The sequence below is a fragment of the Schistocerca piceifrons genome, chromosome 7 (genome assembly GCF_021461385.2).
Source record: "Schistocerca piceifrons isolate TAMUIC-IGC-003096 chromosome 7, iqSchPice1.1, whole genome shotgun sequence".
In the NCBI taxonomy this organism is placed as follows: domain Eukaryota; kingdom Metazoa; phylum Arthropoda; class Insecta; order Orthoptera; family Acrididae; genus Schistocerca; species Schistocerca piceifrons.
The window spans coordinates 435,772,063-435,795,605 of NC_060144.1; the positions used below are offsets into that span (position 1 = coordinate 435,772,063).

At 43.7% G+C, this 23,543-nt stretch overlaps 1 protein-coding gene across 1 annotated transcript in view; it reads right to left on the reverse strand.

Moving 5' to 3' along the window:
- LOC124805764 (AF4/FMR2 family member 1) overlaps nt 1–22,829 on the reverse strand; it is a 201,544-nt gene extending 178,715 nt beyond the window's left edge. Inside the window, exons 1-4 of the mRNA XM_047266332.1 lie at nt 22,776–22,829; nt 21,892–22,209; nt 9,360–9,404; nt 7,536–7,631 (exon numbers count right to left, since the gene is read on the reverse strand). Coding sequence (XP_047122288.1) covers nt 7,536–7,631; nt 9,360–9,404; nt 21,892–22,209; nt 22,776–22,829 — 513 coding nt within the window. The remainder of the gene's footprint in view (nt 1–7,535; nt 7,632–9,359; nt 9,405–21,891; nt 22,210–22,775) is intronic.
- Between the last annotated feature and the right edge of the window lie 714 nt (nt 22,830–23,543).

A 23,543-nucleotide genomic window follows, 5' to 3' on the forward strand; every position in this document is an offset into this window, starting at 1 on the left:
TTTAGGGAAATATTGGGCTGATCCCCAAATACTGCCACACAGAATATCCACAGCTACCCTGACCCACAAAATGAAACCAGCCACCTTCAACTTATCTTTACTGTTGTTCTTTTTACACACAAACATAAGCTGTCTAATCTGCTACGGGCTTCTTTTCATCACCATTTATGTCATACTTCCTTTTAAGTGTAGTATTCCATATTAGTAGTAAGACCACTTATAAAATGCATGGCAAAATGTGAGCTTATGGGCCATTCCCTTTTGTCAGGTGCTTCCCTGTCCAACTACTCACACTGTGTCATTAGAGCCACACCAGGCAATGCAAGAGCACTGTCAGTCATTGTGGCTCGTATCTAACATCGTAAGACGAACTACTAAAACTAAATAGTTAACAATGTAAGAAAAGACAGACTGCTACTTACTGTAAAGCGACATGGGCCCCAAGGTGCTGGAGTTGGCAGTTGTGTGTTCATGATGTGTGCTTGCTTACGTGTGTGAATGCCGTGTGTGTCTCCCTCTTACTGATGTAGACTTTACGTTAAGTAGCAATCTCTCTTTCCTTACAGTGTTGATATTCAAAATCAGTTTTAAATACTAATACAAAGTTTATCCTTCAGCTAATTTTCAAATTATGTAGTCCACAATTTTACCTCATTATTCTAAACTTGAGGAGTTATTTTGTAAGTATGGAAAAAGTTAACTTTCCCTGAATTCAAGCAATAAATTCCAGATACAAGAAATATATGTCTCCATACTCTACATCAACTTCTTCAAAAATTGTTCAAACTGTGATTTATTTCCTTTGCGTATTATATTTTTAATTTATGTTAGATCTTTCATCACGGATAGCATTCTGAAAATTTTCCCTGACAGAGAGTATTTCCTGATGAGTAATGCAATGAAAAGTTAAACAATTTGTTACAGTTCGTCTTTCCCGACTAACAAAGCCATTTTCACTAGCGACCACAGTTAGTGCAACATCAGTACAAACTGCAGAGTATTGTTTTTAAACTGTCAGTTTTCTCAATACACTTAGCAATTTATTTAAAAATATCCAGTGGCTCTACGTGTACAGAAAAGTCATCCATTATTATGCAAATCTAAATCAGTTGTTGATTAAGATCTGTTGGAACAGTGCTCTCACTAACACACGAAGAATACAAACAGTTTGCCATTAATTTTTTTACTTTCTTTTTTATTTTATGTCCCATATCAAAAAGTCAACTTTTACAATGTTACTGACAAAGCAGTTTTCCAAAAGCATTCAGCAGCATTGTCATAACCAAATTCTTCTGCAGTTTCAACTGCAGATTCTTTCCTAAGAATGCAGTCGCTGAAACATTTGTAAGCTTTCACTATTTTTAAGCATATAGCATATTTATATATTTATTTTTCAGCTAATTCAATCTACACAAGATGAGCCTTTTTAAGTTATTTAATACATTTTATAAGGTGTTGCCATGTGTGTCTGTCCACTGCCGTCTTCCGTGAGTTGAAGCTCGCAACTTTCCTGAGTTCCTTAGCCCAGCGATCAGGTGGTCTTCCTGGTGGTCTTTGTTTTTCTCGGGGACTCTACTCTAAAACTGATTTTGTCCCTCTTCCATCCTTCGTTCGTGTAATATGTCCTGCCCACTGCCATTTTAGAGTCTTAACCCATTCTATAATATCTTTTACTCCTGATATTGCTCATATGTCTTCACTTTTCTGTCGATTTTTCTTAGTGAGACCAAACATTGACCTTTCCACAGTCTCTGAGCAGTTCTAAGTTTCCTTTTGAAAAATTCATTTAAAGTCCAAGTTTCACACCTGTACATTAAAACCGGTAGGACGCACTGATCAAAAACTGTCTTTTTTAAGTAGACTGGCATGCTACATTTGAAAACTGTTGCATTCCTTCCATAAGCCCTACAACCCAGTTTAACTCAATGAAAAATTTCAGGTCTCAAATCTCCTTTTGTGTAAATTAAATGCCCCAGATAAACATAATCTGTAACACTGTTTAGGATGTTGCCGTTCAGTGTTACTTGTCATGCAGCTACCCACGTATGATGCATAGCCTTAGTTTTAGAGTGTTTCATTTTAAGTCCAACTTCCTGACATTGATAGGACTGCATTTCCAGCTTACTGTTAGCTAGCACCACTATATCATCGGCAAATCCCAGGTTGGTGAGCCTTTTACGATTTATCCTTATCCCTCTGTTGTTCCAAATAATTTTGGACATAGCCATCTCGAGAACTGCTATAAGTAACTTTGGGGATATAAGATCGCCCTGCTTTACCCCTTTTCCAATGGGAAATTTGCACATGTTTTTCCTATGTTGATACATGCTACAGACGTGTCATAAACGTTGCACAATATGTTTAAATATTTTGCTTCCACTCCTAGCTCGGCCAGTGCTTGTATGACTGCAGTGTGGCTGACAGAATCAAAGGCTTTTTCGAAATCAATGAAGGCTATGCATAGCGGCATTTCATACTCATTGGGTCGACTAATTACCTCACACAGTGCGTTTATATGGTCAATTGTACTGAAACCCCTGCGGAATTCAGTTTGTTCTATGTGCTGTGGAATCTCCACTACCATTTTAATGCGATTTATCAGGACTTTAGTGAGCACTTTATATATAAGAGAAAGTAAGCTAATGGTGCGGTAGTTCTTTAAATCGTGAATACTTCCCTTCTTATGTAGTAAGATTATGTTTGTTTTGTTTCAGCAGGTTGGACTTAGGCCAGTTGTTTCTCTGTTTCCTCCCCTGTAATGATGTGAGTGAACTCTCTTCTTGAAGACTTGCTGCTTCAGAAAAGTCTAATTTCTTTTTCGTTTATCCAATGAAGCGAATCATTCGTAATGAGAGTAGTACCCATGTGTTGCTACATTAAGTCAAGAGAAATGTGGAGCAATATCACTGCCTTTGTTTTGGCTTAAGTTCCTGACTTCCTACCACAGGATAGTTGACTCAATGAGGCACAATGTGGAGATCAATATGTTTTTGTTCCCCATGGACAGCAATGAGCTGTGTACACAAAAATTCTGTACTTTATACGTGGTAATACGTCATGCACTCAACAGCAAAATAGGTGTACCGTAATTCCTGCCAGCATCTGCAACTTGCAGAAGCTGAATTAACTGAAAGATCACCTTGCATCTATTAAACAAATGAGAGTTGAGAAAAAGAGGTTAATTTATGGGATCTACAGATGAGGAAGCTGGCGACAAACTCTCACAACATGCTGAAGTGTCACATCTGCAGAAAGATGGGAAGCAGAAAATGGTTTCACTATGTACAACAATCCAGTCCTGATGGACCATTTCTGGCAATGAGACCTATCCAATACTGGACTGCAAGGATGCGCAACCGAAGTGCAGAACACGTATCATGTTCTGCACAATCTTAAACCAGCAGTGGAGGAAATTCTGAACCAGCAACGCGAAGATGGTACTACAGAGGAGCACAATGCTTAGTAATCATACCTACAAAATGTGCACATGGAAGTGAAGTTACCAGCAATCTGGTCTCAATAGATTGCTGAACCAACACACTGCACTGAGGACACTAGAATGAACAGCATTTTGTGAGAGCAGTTTAATTTCTTCCAATGACTTATTAGCAGAGCAAAGGAGTTAACATCCCCCCCCCCCCTCCCCAAATTAGATGGTCCAGGAGACTCACCCCGGATACAGGGTGTCACACTTGCCCAGAATTGAATCCATCTCACAGAATAAGAACGTGGGCCAGTGTGCTAGCCAGCTTGGATGCAGTGTTTAGGTGGTTTCCCGCATCTATTTAGGCAAATACCAACTTGGTTCCCACATCCCATCTCTGATACATAATGCACGAACACTTTGAAAAATAACGTTACTCTGACCCCACAATTACACTTGACTCGGAGAAAAGGGGTACGTGGATATTTCCCCCCCCCCCCCAAGGGAAGGGACTGGGGGAGCTGACAGTAACTTTAAAATTATTTTTCCTGTACTGTAGGTACCCTATTATAAGAAGAGGGTTTTTTCCCAAATTTGTCATTCGAAAAGTATGAGGTCATCCCACATTCGCTGATTATGCAATTGCTGCTGATGTCAACGTTTCTACACTGTTTAATAGATTAATATAGGGGTCGTCTTAATGTGCAGATGAAGATTTTACTATTAATATTTCATACGAATTTGTTTTGAACAATCCTGAAGGGTAGCGCTTCATGTTCGAATAGTCTCAACATTACACAGGAAACTATGAACTAGCGAATACACCAATAGAATTTTCTCACTTTGAGAAAACTGAAGAGTGATTGTTTAATTGTTAAAAACCATTCATGTGATCTTGGCTATTGAATGGTTTTTAACAACTACAACAACCTACTGCTCTGCTTAAAAATTGTCAGTTTCGCGAAACACCAGAGGAAATGCCATTAATTCTATGAACTTACGAACTTCTGTTGTATTTTAACATTTTACACTATGAAATCAATCAAAAATATCCGGAAACTTCCAAAAATGTACGTTTTTCGTATTATGTGCATTGTGCTGCCACCTACTGCCAAGTACTCCATATCAGCGACATCAGGTGGTCATTAGATATCGTGAGAGAGCAGAATGGGGCCCTCCCCGGAAATCAGGGACTTTGAACGTGGTCAGGTGATTGGATGTCACTTGTGTCATACGTCTCTACATGAGATTTCCATACTTCTAAACATCCCTAGGTCCACTTTTTCCTAAGTGACAGTGAAATGGACACGTGAAGGGACACGTACAGCATGGAAGCATACAGGCCAACTTCGTCTGTTTACTAACAGAAACCGCTGACAGTTAAAGAGGGTCTTAATGTGTAATAGGCAGACATCTATCCGGACCACCACACAGGGTTTCCAAACTGCATCAGGATCCACTGGAAGTACTATGACAGTTAGGTGGGAGGTGAGAAAACTTGGATTTCAAGGTCAAGCGGCTGCTCATAAGCCACACATCATGCCAGTAAGTGCTAAACGACACCTCACTTGGTGTAAGAGTGTAAACACTGGACGACTGAACAGTGGGAAAACAGTTGTGTTGAGTAACAAATCACGGTACACAATGTGGTTATCCAATGGCAGGATGTGGGTATGGAGATTGCCCGGTGAACGACATCTGCCACCTAGTGTAGTGACAACAGAAAAATTTGAAGGCGGTGTTGTGGTGTGGTCGTGTTTTTCCATGGAGGGGACTTGCACCCCTGGTTTTGCATGGCACTATCACAGCACAGGCCTACATTGACACTTTAAGCACCTCCTTGCTTCCCAGTGTTGAAGAGCAATTTGGGGATGGCAACCATCTTTCAACATGATCCAGCACTTGTTCATAATGCATGGCCTGTGGCGGAGTGGTTGCATGACATTAGCATCCCTGCAAAGGACTGGTTTGCACATTGTCTTGACTTGAATCCTATAGAACACCTTTGGGATGTTTTGCAACGCCAAGTTCATGGCAGGCCTCACCGACCGACATCGATACCTCTCCTCAGTGCAACACTCTGTGAAGAATGGGCTGCCATTCCCCTAGAAACCTTCCAGCACCTGATTGAATGTATGCCTGTGAGTGTGTAAGCTGTCATCAAGGTTAAGAGTGGGCCAACACCATACTGAATTCCAGTATTACCGATTGAGAGCGCCACGAACTTGTATGTCATTTTCAGCCAAGTGTCTGGATATTTTTGATCACACGGTGTAGCAATAAAATTTCTCATAAATGTACAGGTACTGTATACACAGCTTTTTAAAGTACAGATAACATCCAAAGGCAAAAATCTCCTTCATTCTGAACCCAAGTCAATATTTTATTTGTTTTTGAGAAACTGTGAAGATTTTCCAAATGGGTTGCAAATGAAAAATTCGGTCACTATCCACATATTAGAATATGGGGAAAAATGTTATTGGCTTTTAATCAGCTTTAGAACAAGATGATGACATTCAGGTGAAAGGAGAACGAAAATTAATCCAAGATTAAAGGCCTAAAAAAACGAAATAAACCACATTAAACTGAATGCTACTGTAATTGTAAGAAAAAATTACTGTGGAAAGACATGTTGAGATAGTACAACAAACATTGCGGTATGAGCAAAAATGAGAGAACTGGACTGAAGCACGACTTCTCTTTTATTTCTGTATTAGGTTGTCGTGTTACATATGACCTGCACCCTGAAAAATATTGCTGTTCACATTGTATTGTTGCTCAAGCACAGTGCTACAACACAATTGGGGGGGGGGGGGGGGGCGCTCAATAACACCAGCTATGGTGTGAAACTGGATGTGTGCAGAGAGTGGAGTAGCGAGCAGGCAGAAGTTACATCGTGTTGCCAGCCATGTGAGAGTGTACTGTGTACTTTGGCTTTTTATGAACACATACCACATTTAAATTGCAGTTTACCTAAATCCATTTGCACTCTGAATCTAAATGACAAATTGGACAAATAACCAACAATAGCATTCATTTATGCAGAATATGCTAGGAGTCTCGATTGGGACCAGTGGTGTACGTAAGTGTTTCATGCATCTAAATTGTTGACGCTCACCATGGTGTGAATGAAAGGGAGTGTGTCAGCTGCTGGCTCTACACAGCCCATGAGACAGGGGCAGAAAGACGATATGTTTGGAAGTCTCACACCAGTATAGAGGCAAAATCCATTCTAGTTTAAAAACAGTTGCATTCTCAGGTGCCACCAGAACCACAACAGCAACATATTCAGAAGAAACGGGCAAATATTTGTGACAATGGAAAAGGCTGTGGAGATAAAAATGTGAACAATCAATACTAACTGTTTAGATAAATATCTTACATCAATAAAAGAGTGTAATTTCGATTAGTCCGAATGTGCTAAAAAATAATTTTTTTCAAGGAGCCTAAAAAAAGTGATTATCTCGTACTTGCATAAATACATTGTATTAATATGATTGGAACTTCACAAGGTTGGAACAGTGCCATACCAGCCCCTTCCAATCAGTGGCTAAATCACGAACGAAAGACAGGAAAAGGATCCAAATATATTTTAAAAATATACACGAGTCTGGGGTACCTGTTTATTCAAAATAGGATACATCTGCTGGCCTCAGAGGTGGCCTACTGCACCATCTCAAACAAGGCTAATCTTGAATCTTTCATTCAAGAGGAGGCATGTTATTCAGCTATGAAATGGCTTTTTATTATGTCCAATGAGTCTGAGCATCATCATTCAGCAGCATCTAGTCCTAAAAGGCGAAGAATTTGTACACAATTGCTGGAGTGAACAATTCGAAACTTACACCAAATGGCTGTATTACCTGATCAGCCTGGATTCCCCAAGGTATTTACTAATTTTTTACATCTGGGTTGTATGTGTCGCATTACACGAATTCTCACTAAATTATTTGTATGAATGTCGGATCGACCTCATTACCGTACTGAATCACAATAATCTGATTCAGCTTACGCTTGTTTTCTTTGGAAAGAAGCGTTTATCTGGGACATACTATTCTATTTAGTTATCTTGTATCAAAGTAGTGTTAGTGAATCAAAGGAACATTCTTACCGCATTCAGGTGAGGATTGAAGGTGAATTTGGTCTCTGGCTCCTTCCTTGGAGTAGCTATTGCTGTCACAGGAGTCACACTTCCTCCAATCATCTCCTACAAATACAAATAAATAGTAGTTAGACGTAATATAGAAACTGAAACAAATATGAAATGAAAATGTAAAAAAATAATGGCCAAACAAATCTAGAACAGAGCGAAGGAAGCAAGCTCTGTCCACTAACTCCCACCACCTACGCTGCACTTGCATCATCAAACAGTGCTGGCACAAACTTGTGCTTACAAGTCAGTTTATGCTCCAAGCAGCATGACAGTCCCATCTATTGGTTGCTGTAGCAGCTGTCAACAGCTATGTATTTCATATCTACAAAAGTAAAAACTGAGACAGGGCCATAACAGAAGCTTATAGGATTTGTGAAATCAAAATTTTTACTTTCATGTTGAGTAACAGCGCTTGCTGGTACTAATCATGAATCAGTTCTCCAAGCCAATAAGAAGTTACAAAGAAAGAGTTAAGCTTACACTGTAGCAGTACCTTCCATTTTTATTGTGGCTTTAGTCACATCGTGAACCACAGGAAATTCATTGTTGTTTACCACTTGTAAATAATAGGCCACCTGGGTAAATGGCTGCAAGGTATGATAATAGATGGGACCTTACGCAACTGCAAATGTGGTTACAATGGGGAAGGCAGTTTCGAAACACTGTCAAAATGAATAATTTGAACTGAAATTTACCTGTTTCTGCCAGGAGTTATGGTGGTTTCCCAGGGTTATCTCTGAAAAAACTTCTCAATTTTTCTCACTGTCCTAGAGATTTTCTCTGTTTGTCTCACAGGCTGAGAGAGAGGATGGAGGCAACACACTATTTTTAGCTCTGTTGCTCACAACTTTAAGTGACACTAACATTAATTTTTCTTGCTCCACTTCATAAAGTGCTACCACTCGCCATACTCTGACAAGTGGAAAGTGTATCTGTGCTGCCAGTGATGCTGCAGGAACCACTTCGTCACTCATCAACAGATGTAGTTACGTGCAACCGGCATAACAATTGTTTCGTTATGGCTACATTCGTTAAGTTCTGGATCAAATCTCCAAGGCTTGCAGGGTACAGACATAAAATATGAGCAGGCTGAAACCTACCAATTCAGAACAATGGGCATTTCTTGTTCTCTTTGCAAACAAACTATTTCTGCAGTGACAAAGCTTGTGAAATATTTGTGTGGAGTGTGAACTGATGGCACCACTGTGAGTAATGTCATCATTTGAACCGGAAAGTAAAGAGGTCCATACATCATTGTTATCAGAAGCAGTGCTACCATCAGTTTACCTTCCAAAAAACATTAAGGCGACTCATGATGTTTCTATCCAGACTAACCACAGTATTCCATTAATGTAAATGACTGACTTGCTGCACAGTAACTAAACTATACTGTTATACAATGTAAACACATTTTCAAAAATGGAAAAAAATGGCTGTTCCACTTCCACCTGCATTCTGCAAACACAGATTCATTAGAACTGTATGTTTAGACGACATAGTGAGGGGCATGATACTGCTGCAGAGTGGTGGTGTTCAAATGCACACTTTTTACTGCTGTCAATGTTTCTTAACAAAAGTTTTTCTTCCTTCTCATAACCTCCCCTCGCCCCAAAAAGAAATATAGTAGACACCTGCTAGGCTAATAAGAATGCAATGATGTTAATGCTTCAGAAAGAGCAGACTTCAAACACAAAATGAACAGTTAAACTGGAAACAAATTTGTGCCGAGATACTTAACACAGTGTAAAAGGAGAAGAAGTTCTTGAGATTGTCCAAACTCACCTTCAACATCTTCTCCACTGAAGTCTGGTCCCGAGAAATTGACATCTGAAACAAGGAACACAACACTTTTGAGTTCCGAAAGTATTACATCAGAAAGGAAAAGTTATTTATGCTGGAAAAAAGAGGTCAGTCACATTACATTAGACAGTGCAAGAAAAAATAATACATTTTTAATTAACCAATGCCCATACAAAGAACAGCTACAAAAAGCTTTTTACAATCAACCACTTCATCATACATAAGACACTGTTGTCATGTACATTAATGATGACTGGTAGTTCTTAACACACAAGGTGTGTTCAGAAAATACAATAAGTGCACTAGACTTTTATATTTTTTGGAAAATATGTATCTGAAAAAGATGCAGGCTATTGCTGATACACTTGTTGGCTACTTTTCCACATAATCACCATCCCATTCCATTCCATTCCATTCAAGTAGCCTTCTCAAAGAATACTCTCACCAGCTCCTTCTCCCACTTCTGAACCTCTTTCTGCACCTACTCATTAGCTGAAAATGCAATTTAGCTCATGTCTACCTTCAGGGAGATGAAAAAGATAATCTGAAGGCATGAAGTCGGGGGATACAGGGGGTGGTTCAGAGCATTCCAACAAGTGAGCCTAGGAGTGCCTTGGTGGTGCAGGCTGTGTGAGGACAGACATTGTGATCTAACAAGCACACTCCCCCGGCAGCCTCTCTCTCCTTTAGTTATGAATGCTCCTCCGCAGTTTTTTTTGGGGACTTACAATACTGATGTTCATTGGTGGTCTCCCTCAAGGCAGAAATTCAACAAAAATGCCTTTTCAGTCCAAAACATTGAGGTAATGATTTTTTTTGCCTGAAATGGTGGTTTTGAATTTTCTGACAGGTGGAAATTGGGTTTATGCCACTGGGACAATTGTTTTTTGTCTCAGGAGTGTAATGAGCCACCCACATTTCATCTCCAGTCACAACAGACTCAGAAAATCCTCACCTTCCAATTCAAGAAACTCAAGAAACTTGTGAAAGCTATTTATCCATTCTCTCTCTGTGTGTTCGAAATACATTTGCCGTAAACCGTTTTGGTTCGTGAAATAATTTCAGTATTTATTATTCCTTTTGCGAGTACATGGCGGATCAAAGCATGTGTTTGCACTTTGCTGGATTTCTTAGAGAAATCTTTGACACGACTGTACACTGCAACATGTATTTATATATTTCCCTGTTCCTGCAATGCTCATTCTCATCAGTGGATCAACCTGTATCATTCACTGCTACAGACCCTCAAAAACAACACACAGCCCATTATGGCCACAGTACACTTACTTTTTCAACATTCCTCCTAGTAGAATGAGCTTCTGAAAATACTAATGAACAGAAATTTTTATTAAGTTAGGAGAAGATTTACTAGGATGGCTGACTGGATAACAGATTTGTTACTGGGATAACATCTCTCAGGACTGGTACAAATAAATTATTTTATCTGTCAAGTTTTGCTTTCAGAAATGAAATATTAGTAAAGTGTAGACTAAGAGTTGGAAGAAACTTAAGTGCTAACAGAATCAAGATGGGGAGTGAAGAGTAAATAAATTATGCCAGGTGGATCAACCGAAGTATCAAGAATTACACTCTACGTATTTACTTTCAATTGGAAAAATAAATGATAAATTCGGAGATTTCTTTCTTTTTTTCCTCCACATTTAAAACAAAAGTGCAAATGTCTATAACTGCAGACAATTATTTCACCACACAATAACACCAAAAAATGCTAACATTTATTTTCCCACATTTTATTTGACGTCTAAGTGTTTTAAGAGAATGATATTGTTCAACCTTATATGAAAATTCTAGTTTTGTTACCAGTTACTGATCCCTGCTGCTTGCACAAATAAGCATTTTCAACAGACTTCTTAACAGAGTTTGGAATGTACATTTAACAACTGACGCCTAACCTTCAGACTGACACCAATAATCAGAATTTTCTTAAGATAACAACCATTCTGGATACAGCTTCTAGGGGTAGATATAGTGACTCGCAAAAAAATTAATTACGCTCCACTGCTACACTTCACTTCATATTTACTTTTCTCGAGTGCTGTAATGCCTGATCAAGCAGATCTGATATTTATTGAAAGTGTAATGATGAAACTGAATTGTTAAGGGCACACAATGAAGTCAAATTACTCTTCTTATGTGGTATTTACAAAGATTTTGAACCCGGTGAATTAAAGTCTTTGGCAGAACACTAAACTAAAGATTTAACGATTGTTTTTCTGTTGTCCCTCTGAAATTTTCCACAATGCATATCTTCAGAATTAAAGAGGAGAAAATGAAAGACATGAAAAACCCATGGACATTAGTAGCTTCTAAGCAATGGCTGCCACTTATCTCACTTAAAAATGAGTGAACTGTAACTTTCTGGTAGACTGAACTGTCCAAAACAGGAGCTTGCCTTCAATGGCTGATGTTTTTACTGTGCTTTGACACCTCACTTCGTAAGAACATTTCCCATGGAAATGCAAGACAGTGCGCATTTTAATGCCAGAACAGCTCACTGTTTTAAAGTATAGGAAGTGTTGTAAAATGAGACACTTCGCTTCATAGCAGAGGTACGGATTAACAATCAAGCAAGGAACATGAGTACTCTCATTTTTATGACAAGATAAAAATGCTGACTTTTAATGTGTGAAATTCGGAAATAATTTACTCATTCATTGAGTGTGTTCTTTCGGACATATCTAAATGTCCAAATGGATGCACATCTAGCTCAAACTCTTATGGGAATCAGCGAAATGCTTTGAGTAATGAGAATAATGGACAAGGAGCACTACCTTTGTAGTGTGTGGATAAGTTCAGAATCTGGGTCTGACAGAAGGCATGCTAGGAAGGCATTCTAGAGTAGTCCACACAGTTGTTGACCACTGTGTGTGCATGGTGCAGAGGTCAACGCATCTGCCTAGTAAGCAGGAGGCCTGAGATTGAATCCTGGACTGGCAGAAGTTTTCGCTATTAATTTAGTCAATGCTCACCTGCAGCCAATGTCTGTTAACCTCTGTGTCTTTATTATTTGTCAAACTAGCAATTCTTAGCAAAACATTTTTTTGTTTCCCTGTAGCCAAAACAAGTTTAAAGATGTTAAAATCTGCTTAAGAAATACTCAGAAAAATCTTCAACACAATATGTCCACATGGACGGGCTCACAATATTTTCGAAAACAATCAGTTTTTATGGCACACAATGATCTCTTTTAGCATTACACATTCTATCCTTGAAGAGGTAATTGCACAAAAATAATTATGAAGTCACAGCAGCATTACGGGTAGTAGTACACATGATTGCGATCAATTATGTCACTCCTATCAGCAAGATATTTTAAGTTATTTCTTAGATTAGAATTACAGCATCACTGTGTTTTTGGAGGAGTGAAATTTATAATCTAAAGAGGCTACAGCGCTACAATACTTCCATAGTTTTCCCGTATCACAAGCTGGTAAAATGGATTGCTTTCACCAATGCCATCTAATTGAAGCTGTTACTCTCCTCTAATATGCCAGACAAGATATTACATTATATCAGTGGTTAGACCAAGCAGGTCATGAGCAACTTAGAATCAGATATGCTTACAAACAAAACTGTTACGATATTGAAAAAGTACGAGGGCTATCCAGAAAGCAACACACATTTTGGTCCTTTGCAGTGGTGGGCACAGTGAAAGACGCCATTTTGGTGCCCTAATGTTCCTACACTCAGTACGTGCCCAGTAGCGGTAGCATCTGATCTGTGTGCCTGCTCCTTTGCTTTCTGTGACATGTCAAAATGTGAGTTGCAATACAAAATCTCACCTCTCATGAGGCACATTATCTGATTAGGTTTCTGTTGACAAAAACTGCAAACCAACAGAAATTTATTGAGATTTTTGAGATGGGTACAGAAAAGGAATATCGAGTGTCAGCCAAGTGAGGCAATAGTGCACAATTTCAAAAACAGGTGTGTCAATGTTCACGGTGAGGAAGGCAGTGGTAGGTCTAGCCTTTCGAGTAACTGGTGATGAAAATTAACGACAAAATTCGTGAAAAGCCTGCACAGGGTGCCGAACGACCACCACCTCTCCCTAACATCAAAGACGTGGCTCACTACAAAATGCTTTGACACTGATGCCCAACTGCATGCCAGTATAAATCAGTGGTTACAATCGCAGGCGGCAGATTTCTACAGAGACTGTATTGAAAACTTGCGCCACGGTACAACAAGTGCCTCAATTTGAATGCCGATAATTTAGAAAAATAATGTAAGAGTGTACATTTAAAACGTATATAATGAAATTTGGATTTTCCATATTGTTATTTTTTTATTTCAAAATGTCGGTTACTTTCTGTATAGCCCTCATATTTCTATAATTAGAGTGTCTTGGTTGTCTTATGTTCACAAAAAATTGACGATAAAAACTCAATTAGCAGAGTTTGCTGTGGAGGGGGGCGAAAAGGTGAAGTGTGTGTATGGGGATGGGACGGAGATAAATGAGTGTAATCCAGAGAGGGGGGATAACTGGAGAGGGTAACTGAAGAGAGGGGGGGATGGAGGAAGGGGAATTGGGAGAAATAGGAGGAAAGAGGGAGAGGAGCAATCGGAGTGGGTGGGGGAATACAAGGAGAGGAGGGGAGGGGAGAGCAGAGCAGGATAGGGAGAGGAGTGATGGGAAGGAAAAGTGTGGGGGGGGGGGGGTGAGGACGGGGTTGGGAGATTCCTACATATCTCATTTGTATGCCTAAACTGTAGATACTTCTGTCTGCAATAAGAACGAAGTTCCCAGAAGTGTTGGTGCACAAGCCGTACTGTTCTGCAGCAGCAGCAACCTGAGGCAGCCTCCGACGGCACACGTATACGGCAGTTAGCTTCCGGGAAACAGAGGGCGCTTCCGAAGGACCGGCGGCCAGCGGGCGCCTGGAATTTTAATCGCGCCGAGCCGCCGTCTCGTCAATTATTGGAGTGCTAGCTCAGCCGGTGGCGCAGCCCCCTCCCTGCAATTAGTCGGCGGGATTCTCTACCTGCTGGAATGCCCTGGGCCCCCGGCAATCGTCCCTACGCACACGCGGGCGCTACGTCGACGCTCCGACACTGTTCTGCGTTCCTCCTCTTCTCCCGCCCACACTCGCAACGTGCAACGCCCCCAACCGTCACAGTAATCTTTTCGTTTAGATTCGCGAATAATTACATTGCCATGTTGCCATCTTTCTTCCTGCTCAGGATTGCTCTCTCTAATTGTGAGCACGTAAATCACCTCTGCACAAGTTTTCTTCACTTATTGTATTCGAGACGAAGCACGAAGAGTAGAAGGTGTCTTCACTTGTTTTCCGAGTTGATCGAGGTAAGGCATACTATGCAAATTGCTCTGACAAATTGCTACAACGCTATATCATTACCCACTGACGGAAAACGAATCGCAACACCAAAAAATAAAGTAGAGTAATGAAATTTCGGGAATACGTTAGTCTAGGTGAAATATTTAAATGATTAACTCTGCAAGATCACGGATTAATATACGCACGATAAAGCCATTGCAAATGTGAAATCCTGGTACATATAACAGGTGTAACCGTCAGAATGTTGAAAGCAAACATACAAACGTGTATGCAGTGTGTCGTATAGGTGCAGAATGTCAATTTGTGGCATGGCGTCCCATGTCTGTCGCACCTGGTCGATCAATGTAGGTGTGGTTAATGCTGTATGTGGACGACGCTGGAGTTGTCGTCCGATAACGCCCCCGTATCTGCTCCACTGGAGACAGATCTGGCGATCGAGCAGGCCAAAGCAACATGTCGACATTGCGTTGATCATTTTGCATTACAACAGCGGTATGTTGACGTGCGTTATCCTGTTGGAAACGCCCCCTGGAATGCTGTTCATGAATGGCAGCACAACAGGTCGAATCACCAGACTGACCAACAGATTTCCAGTCACGTTGCGTGGGATAACCACGACAGTGCTGCTGGTCTCAAACAAGACTGCGCCCCAAAACCAGATGTCGCACGCACACAGGTTGATTGCAGGCGCTCAACTGGCCTCTTCCTAACGAACAAATGGCCATCACTGGCACACAGGCAGCAACAGGTGTCATTAGAAAACCCAACAGACCTCCACCCTGCCGTCCAATGAGCTCTCGCTTGACACCACTGAAGTCGCAAACGGCGATAGTTTGGGCGTCTGGCTCTGACATGTCCTTGAAGTAACCGTTATGTGTCTCTGATGCCAACTGCTGCTTAAATTGTTGCTGCGGCAAAGTCATGCGCCGAACACGATGGTGTTCCCTCTTGGTACTAACGCGTCGCCATCTGTAGCCCGGTATTGTTGCAGCCGTACATTCTCGTGACAACCGTTGCCGGCAATCACGTACAGTGGCTACATACTTGCAGAGTCTTTCTGCAGTATCGCAGAAGAAACATACATCTCGTAGCCCTGTTGCACGACCTTGTTCAGACTCAGTCAGGTGCTGATAACGGCGGCTTTGTCGCCCTAAAAGGCATTCGCTCACGACCGTTGCAGTGTGTACTTACAGCAAACCTCACTTGCATCCGCACAGTGGCACTACGAACGGCACTCTTAATGCGACTGGCGCGAAATTGGAATAGACTAAGCTTTCAAGTGCAGAAACACGCCTACCGACTTTACGGTGCACAACTCGTTGTTGCGATTTATTGTCCATCAGTAAATGTGATGTCTAAAGCACAGAGTCTAGGGGGTATAAATTATCCTACACCGCATTCTGCGTCTGTTGTTTATATAATTAACCTCTAAATCGAAATGTTATAGAATTCCTTGGCCGTACCGCTATTTTCTGGAGAGTGTTAACATCATTAGATAACAAAAATGAGAAAAAAGATCTGTCTACAGGACAGCTACCACAGCAACCAACAATCAGCGAATGGATTTCTGTAGTCAGGTCTCATATGTTCACCTCTCCGATACCTGAAACTATAGCTACGGCAGTGAGTATCAGACCACGCTCGTAGCCGGTAACGTAACCGTTTTAGTTCGTTTTAATTGCCTGCATTGTTTCTCAGCGGAGAGCGTTTATTTTACGCGACAGAATATCTGAAACTAGTTGCAAAACTGATAAGGCTATTGCTATCCCACTATGAGAACCCAATCCTGCACGTTAACGAGGAGCGTGTGAACGCACGCAGACTGGAAATGGACTGTGCAGCCGTTGTTGCCGCAGCCATACTGCGGGCGCGGCCGAAGGCGAAACGACAACGTCGGTCCCAGCTATGCTTAACCCTGCACTGCACGAATTTAATTTTACTTACTAAATCGTAAGAAGATGTAAATTTTCATTTATTATTACATTCTGCGTACAAAACCAAAAATATGCAAACAAGCTACATCGTTCAGTCTGACTGCAATATGACATTGCGCAAAATTGCTACATTATGGAGTGCGACATAAAATAGGTTAGACTGGCTCCATTTAAAAGTCTGTACAATTAATATTTTGTAGCTTACAACATGTAATTCGCTACAGTATAGAAAAATAGTAGTACGCTTGGTAAACTATCACTCAGTCACCTTGAAATACATAGAAACAACATTACACTACAAAAAATTCGAATTATTCAGCGTGATAAATTTTGAAGCAGTAAATGCCGTTCTTCAGACACAGATCAAGTTCACGCTTTTCACACTGGACAACAGAATATGCCTTGCAGTTGGCACGCTTATGGCGTTGAGCTTTTTCATCATTATTGGCTACCTCTCCGTACATCTGTTGGCCGAGCTGCAACTGGATACCTTCTCACTTGATTCTGAGGACTAGATGTTGGTCTACCTCGCTTTCCTTGTGTTCCTCCTACTTTGCAGAGGCTTCTACCAACGTCCATTCGAAATTCGGACAATTTCAAAGTTTTTACATCTGTTTTCTTTTTACTCTACAACACGTTTGTGGAGAATACAGAAATTGATGGTTTAGCATCTATTAGATGATAAAATAGTCTGAAGTACAACTTTTTGCTCCTCATTACAATTTTTCTCCGTGCTCATGGCGCCAAGTGACCAGCGTCCTGTGTGATCGCCGTGTGTCTTTACGCCTTAAGTCACAAGTTTATAGGACTTCCATGTAGCAAAAATGCTACATCATATAGTGCATGTAGTGTAGTGCATGCACATTTGAACGTGGTCCATACAATATCTGTCATTTTAGATATTTTATCCGTGCCACTACCTCCAACCCTCGCCCCAAAGGCTGTTAACCCTCACTCAGTCCCAACAATTTTCGAAGTAGAAGTGACTGCTACCAATTTCGTTCAAATTGCTCCACGCGTTCTACAGTCTCAAAATGGCTCTGAGCACTATGGGACTTAACAGATGTGGTCATCAGTCCCCTAGAACTTAGAACTACTTAAACCTAACCGACCTAAGGACATCACACACATCCATGCCCGAGGCAGGATTCGGACCTGCGACCGTAGCGGTCGCGCGGTTCCAGACTGAAGCGCCTAGAACCGTCGGCCACCAAGGCCACCTCTACAGTCTCGCTTAACACCCCTAATAATGTCGGTATCAAGCTACATTCCTTCAGGCGTTCCTGGGCGATAGTGGATTACTGGTGGTTGAAAGTTTTTGTTTTACTGTTCCATTTACAATACATATCGTTAAAGTAGGAATCGCCATACACTAATCTGGACTGCTCTATCGAATGGGTCCGTCGAATTCCACCTTCAAGAAATATTTTGTTGTAACGATAAAATAACCGTTGTTTTCCGCTGACACCGAGCATCACAAGAAATTCGTGACTGGCAATATTTGCCTGTGCTGACTCATCTGCACACTGTGAATATAAGATCGCTAGTATCTGTTCAACCACCAGTGGGAATGGACACGACTCTTTGAGAAAAATCCGGTATACAGTGCTGTATCACCTGAGACAAGGCTGAAGATACTCTCTTATCATTATGATGGAGCTCAGAATGTGTTGTAGACTTCTACAATAGGTGGATGTCAATTATACTGAACGGTCGTCTTTGTAAATCACTTGTTGCCCTTTTTGTACACGGGTGCGAGCTACCATTTCTTCTAACCACTGGGCGCAGGTTTTTGGTTCGAAAGACCTAAGAGTACATTATCGTGAAAGTGGGGGCCAAATGAGCTGCAAATTCTGTAAAGAATCTGACAGGATCTCCATCAGTCCCTGTACCCTTACTTAATTTTAGCGATGATAGCTGTTTCTCAAAGCCTCTGACCGTATCTTAACACTCAACTTTTCGGTGATACGAGGATTAAACTCGAGCAGTACTTCTGAATTTTCCTTTGTATAAAAAAAATTGAAAATGGTGTTCGCCGTTCCTACTTTTCGTCTGCTACCACCAATTTCAGTTCCTACGCCATCTACGTGCATCTGGATACGACATTTGATGTCACTGGCACCCTTCACACAAACCCGTAATTTTTTTAGGATTTACAAAATAAGTTTTGACAGGAAAATTCATTTCATTCAACATTTCTCGTTCTACAGTCATACGCTTTGTCTCACCCTCACGGCGCTGAAGTCACTGTTTATTTAGTGATCCATTCGTTTCTCCTGGCAGAACGCTACCCATTACGATATTGCAAAAAAAAATTCTGACGAAGGATGGATAAGCTAATAGCACACATCCTAAGGCGTCAAGGGTTAATTTCGTAATGGAAGGGGAGAGAGGGACGGGGGGCAGAGAGAGAGGGGGGCGAGTGGGGGACGGGGAGTTAATTTTAGGAAAGTCCTAAGCTTGACTGTGGTAAGCAGGTTCAAGTGAATACAGACTGCACAGTTATGTGGAGATGGGAGTACTGAATCGAATTGTGGAAAAAAGAAATTTGTGGCACAACTTGACTAAATGAAGGGCTCGTCAGTCTGCTAATGCAGGGAAGTGTAGAGGTAAAAACTGTAGAGGGAGGTGAAGACTTTAGCAGAATAAGGAGCTTCAAATTAATGAAGGGTGTAAAATTATGCAGAGGTGGGGAGAATTACTCATGGCAAACGAAGTTAATAGCTGCATCAAATCAAGTCTTCGGACGGAAGACGACGACAGCAAGTTAACCCACTAACGAGTCAGGGGACTTTTTAGCCCATTACCAGGTGAATTAGTAGCGCAACAGAATTTTTTGTTGTCCTCGTCCGTACACAGCCGTGGTGCTAGCTGTGACGTCACCAGTACTAGGTCCATCGTCGTACAGTAATGTTTCCGCCACGCTTCTTCGGCGCCTGCTTTAACCTCGCTTTGGCGTTGTGCTCAACTGCCAACCATCATTCCGAACGACAGAAGTTTGCGGACTGGCACATCGTGGAGCATGGCCATCGGTAGGTCGCAGCGAACGCGGCAAGCAAATGATGCCTTACACCACGATGGCCTGGGGACGGCCCCCGCAACTTGTGACGTCACAGTAGCTGCCCTGTCCGCCATACTTTGCGAACGCCCCGCTCCGTGCTGGGCCCACGGGAAAGCAATGTGTCACAAGTTACGCACTAAAGATCTTAACTCTGTCGTGGAGAGCTTGCATGCATTTAAACGCGCAGTTAAAATACTCGTCTGAAACAGTCACCACTCACTGCCCGCCGGAGACGGCTGCTGGCAATCGTAAGACCTGCAACGTCATGTGCTGTGACGTATGTGTCGCGGCCTGTCTTTCTCATGGGCCTCGCCCGAGCACCAGTGACGTCACAGCCAGTACCGTTCCTACGGAAGCACGAAATAATCACTACACGGCGGCGATGTTGACCACAGGTACGCCAAAAATGCCGCAGTTATCGGCTTCGCTCTGTGCATAAACAAACAATTGCACTTACCCAAGCACTGGGCATTCATTCATATTTGTCCGTGGCATATTGTCCCAATATTAAATTAAAAATAGACCAGAATCCCCTTATTCTGACACAGGATTTTGGTAGGGTGGACGTCCGTAGTACGACAAATGCCGAAACCGGAAGTCACCCTCGGCCCAATTGGGACTCGTCTTGTCCAATTACCATCTCGCTTGATACGTAACTGGCTGACTCTAAAAACTGATAATTACACTGACAGTTCGCTCTACCTTGAGGAAGCGGTGGAGGAGAGGAAGTGGGGAAGTGGGGAAAGGGGAGGGAGATGAATGGGGGGAGAGGGGACGGAGATGAATGGGGGGAGAGGGGACAGAGATGAATGGGGGGAGAGGGGACGGAGATGAATGGGGGGAGAGGGGACGGAGATGAATGGGGGGAGAGGGGACGGAGATGAATGGGGGGAGAGGGGACGGAGATGAATGGGGGGAGAGGGGACGGAGATGAATGGGGGGAGAGGGGACGGAGATGAATGGGGGGAGAGGGGACGGAGATGAATGGGGGGAGAGGGGACGGAGATGAATGGGGGGAGAGGGGACGGAGATGAATGGGGGGAGAGGGGACGGAGATGAATGGGGGGAGAGGGGACGGAGATGAATGGGGGGAGAGGGGACGGAGATGAATGGGGGGAGAGGGGACGGAGATGAATGGGGGGAGAGGGGACGGAGATGAATGGGGGGAGAGGGGACGGAGATGAATGGGGGGAGAGGGGACGGAGATGAATGGGGGGAGAGGGGACGGAGATGAATGGGGGGAGAGGGGACGGAGATGAATGGGGGGAGAGGGGACGGAGATGAATGGGGGGAGAGGGGACGGAGATGAATGGGGGGAGAGGGGACGGAGATGAATGGGGGGAGAGGGGACGGAGATGAATGGGGGGAGAGGGGACGGAGATGAATGGGGGGAGAGGGGACGGAGATGAATGGGGGGAGAGGGGACGGAGATGAATGGGGGGAGAGGGGACGGAGATGAATGGGGGGAGAGGGGACGGAGATGAATGGGGGGAGAGGGGACGGAGATGAATGGGGGGAGAGGGGACGGAGATGAATGGGGGGAGAGGGGACGGAGATGAATGGGGGGAGAGGGGACGGAGATGAATGGGGGGAGAGGGGACGGAGATGAATGGGGGGAGAGGGGACGGAGATGAATGGGGGAGAGGGGACGGAGATGAATGGGGGGAGAGGGGACGGAGATGAATGGGGGGAGAGGGGACGGAGATGAATGGGGGGAGAGGGGACGGAGATGAATGGGGGAGAGGGGAGGGAGATGAATGGGGGAGAGGGGAGGGAGATGAATGGGGGAGAGGGGAGGGAGATGAATGGGGGAGAGGGGAGGGAGATGAATGGGGGAGAGGGGAGGGAGATGAATGGGGGAGAGGGGAGGGAGATGAAGGGGGGAGAGGGGAGGGAGATGAAGGGGGGAGAGGGGAGGGAGATGAAGGGGTGAGGGGGGGAGATGAAGGGGAGGGGAGAGGAGTGGGAGATGAAGGGGAGAGGAGAGGGAGATGAAGGGGAGAGGAGAGGGAGATGAAGGGGAGAGGAGAGGGAGATGAAGGGGAGAGGAGAGGGAGATGAAGGGGAGAGGAGAGGGAGAGAGAGAGTCCATCACCACTTGGCAATAACGTGACTGGAAACCCGAGACATTGTCCACAACGACAAGTCGATAGCATAGGAAGATACCCGTCGTGGGTGCAGGGAGGCCAGATACTGACCTGCGGGTCTTGCGAGTGCGGCGGCAGCCCGATGGCGGCGGGGTGCACGCGGGTGGCGTTGGCGTGCCTGGGCGGGCCCTTGCTGGGCGGCAGTGCGCCGTTGGCGCGCGGCTCGCCCGGCTTGAGCGGCCGGCCAGGGTAGCCGCCGCGGCCCGCGTACGCCGGCTTGCCGTCCGCGGGCTTCAGGAAGCTGCCCCGAACCTGCTGCTGCGGCGGGGGAGGCAGCGGCTGGGCCGGAGGCACCAGGGGCTGCAGCAGCGGCTGCGGCTGCAGTTGGGGCTGCGAGTGGTGCCGCGGTGGCTTCTTGAACTCGCTCCCCTGCAACACCGGCCACAGCTCCTGCTACACATGCCTCATCTAGCCGTCAAGCATCCCAGCATCGTCTTCACCACACCTGCAAATGTCTATTACAAAACGTACACATACAACTCTTTGCGCGGACACTTTAGCGTGGCAGTTTTAGTAGGGGGATGTTCGAAACATCGCTGCCTGAAGTGGTGGATATCGGGCCTCTGTGGAACACAATGTGCAACGTTGGAAAATCACTGAATGCAGGCTGCCTTGGCGAATTTCACTGATGAATTATTCTCCGTTATTAGCTGCGTCGTGACGTCTTGTCGCAAAGGTAGTTTCAAACTGAGCTCTGGACACCGAATGTGCCGTGACAAATGTTCTGATGTGAACGCGGTGGATGCAGCGGGCGAAACAGACAGCAGGTACCAGAACCAGACGAATCCCTCAAGCCAAAAGAGAAGCTGCTTCGAGTAACAAGCAGATGCACTGCCGATTGGCACTAAAGAGGTCTCAAATCTAAAGGCTCGCAACATGCTGGAAGCCAAATCAGATTTGTTAGCACTGTGTAGAGCTCGTACCCAACAACGTACCTGCGGGGTTCTTAACACTAAAAGTACTCTTATGAGGTTTTGCACTACCTTCATACGCTATCTGATCCAAAGTATCCGCACACCTGTTAGTATGATAGCGATGTTGGATGTTGGGGTCTGGAGCGAAGTTGACATTCCAACTGATCCGAAGCTCTTCCATTTGGTTCAGCCCATTTCAATAACTATACTGTCAACAAACCATTATCTCACACACGCTGCTTTATGAGAGGGCGAATTTTCAAATTCATAGAAACAGTTACCGTCTGCGAAATGTCTCTTTACTGTACGCCGCACACAATGCCAAAAAGCAGCTAGTAGGCTGCTGTTGGATCCAGGCCTGGACCAGTCTCACACTTCGTCGTCCGTTGCGAATCGATGTCCGCGAATAGCTTGTTTTAGAGGTCCAAAGACATGAAAATCACACGGTGGACGGTCGGGACAGTACGGTGGATGTTCCAGCGTTTCCCACCGAAAATGCTGCAGTGTCGTCTTCACCGCATTGGCCATGTGTGGACGGGCATTATGCGGCAGGATAACGCCACTGGACAACATGCCTGCGCCTTTCGACTTGATGGCTCGTCTAAGGTTCTGTTAAAATGGCTTCATAACACTGAGCATTGATGGTTGTACCTCGTTCCAGGAACTCGACAAAAAATGTGCCCTTGTGGTCAAAAAAGGACGTCATGGCCTTACGAGAACAGGTGTGCACGGCCTTTGATTTCTTTGGAGATGGCGAAGTCTCATGTTTCCACTGTTTGCTCCGATGCT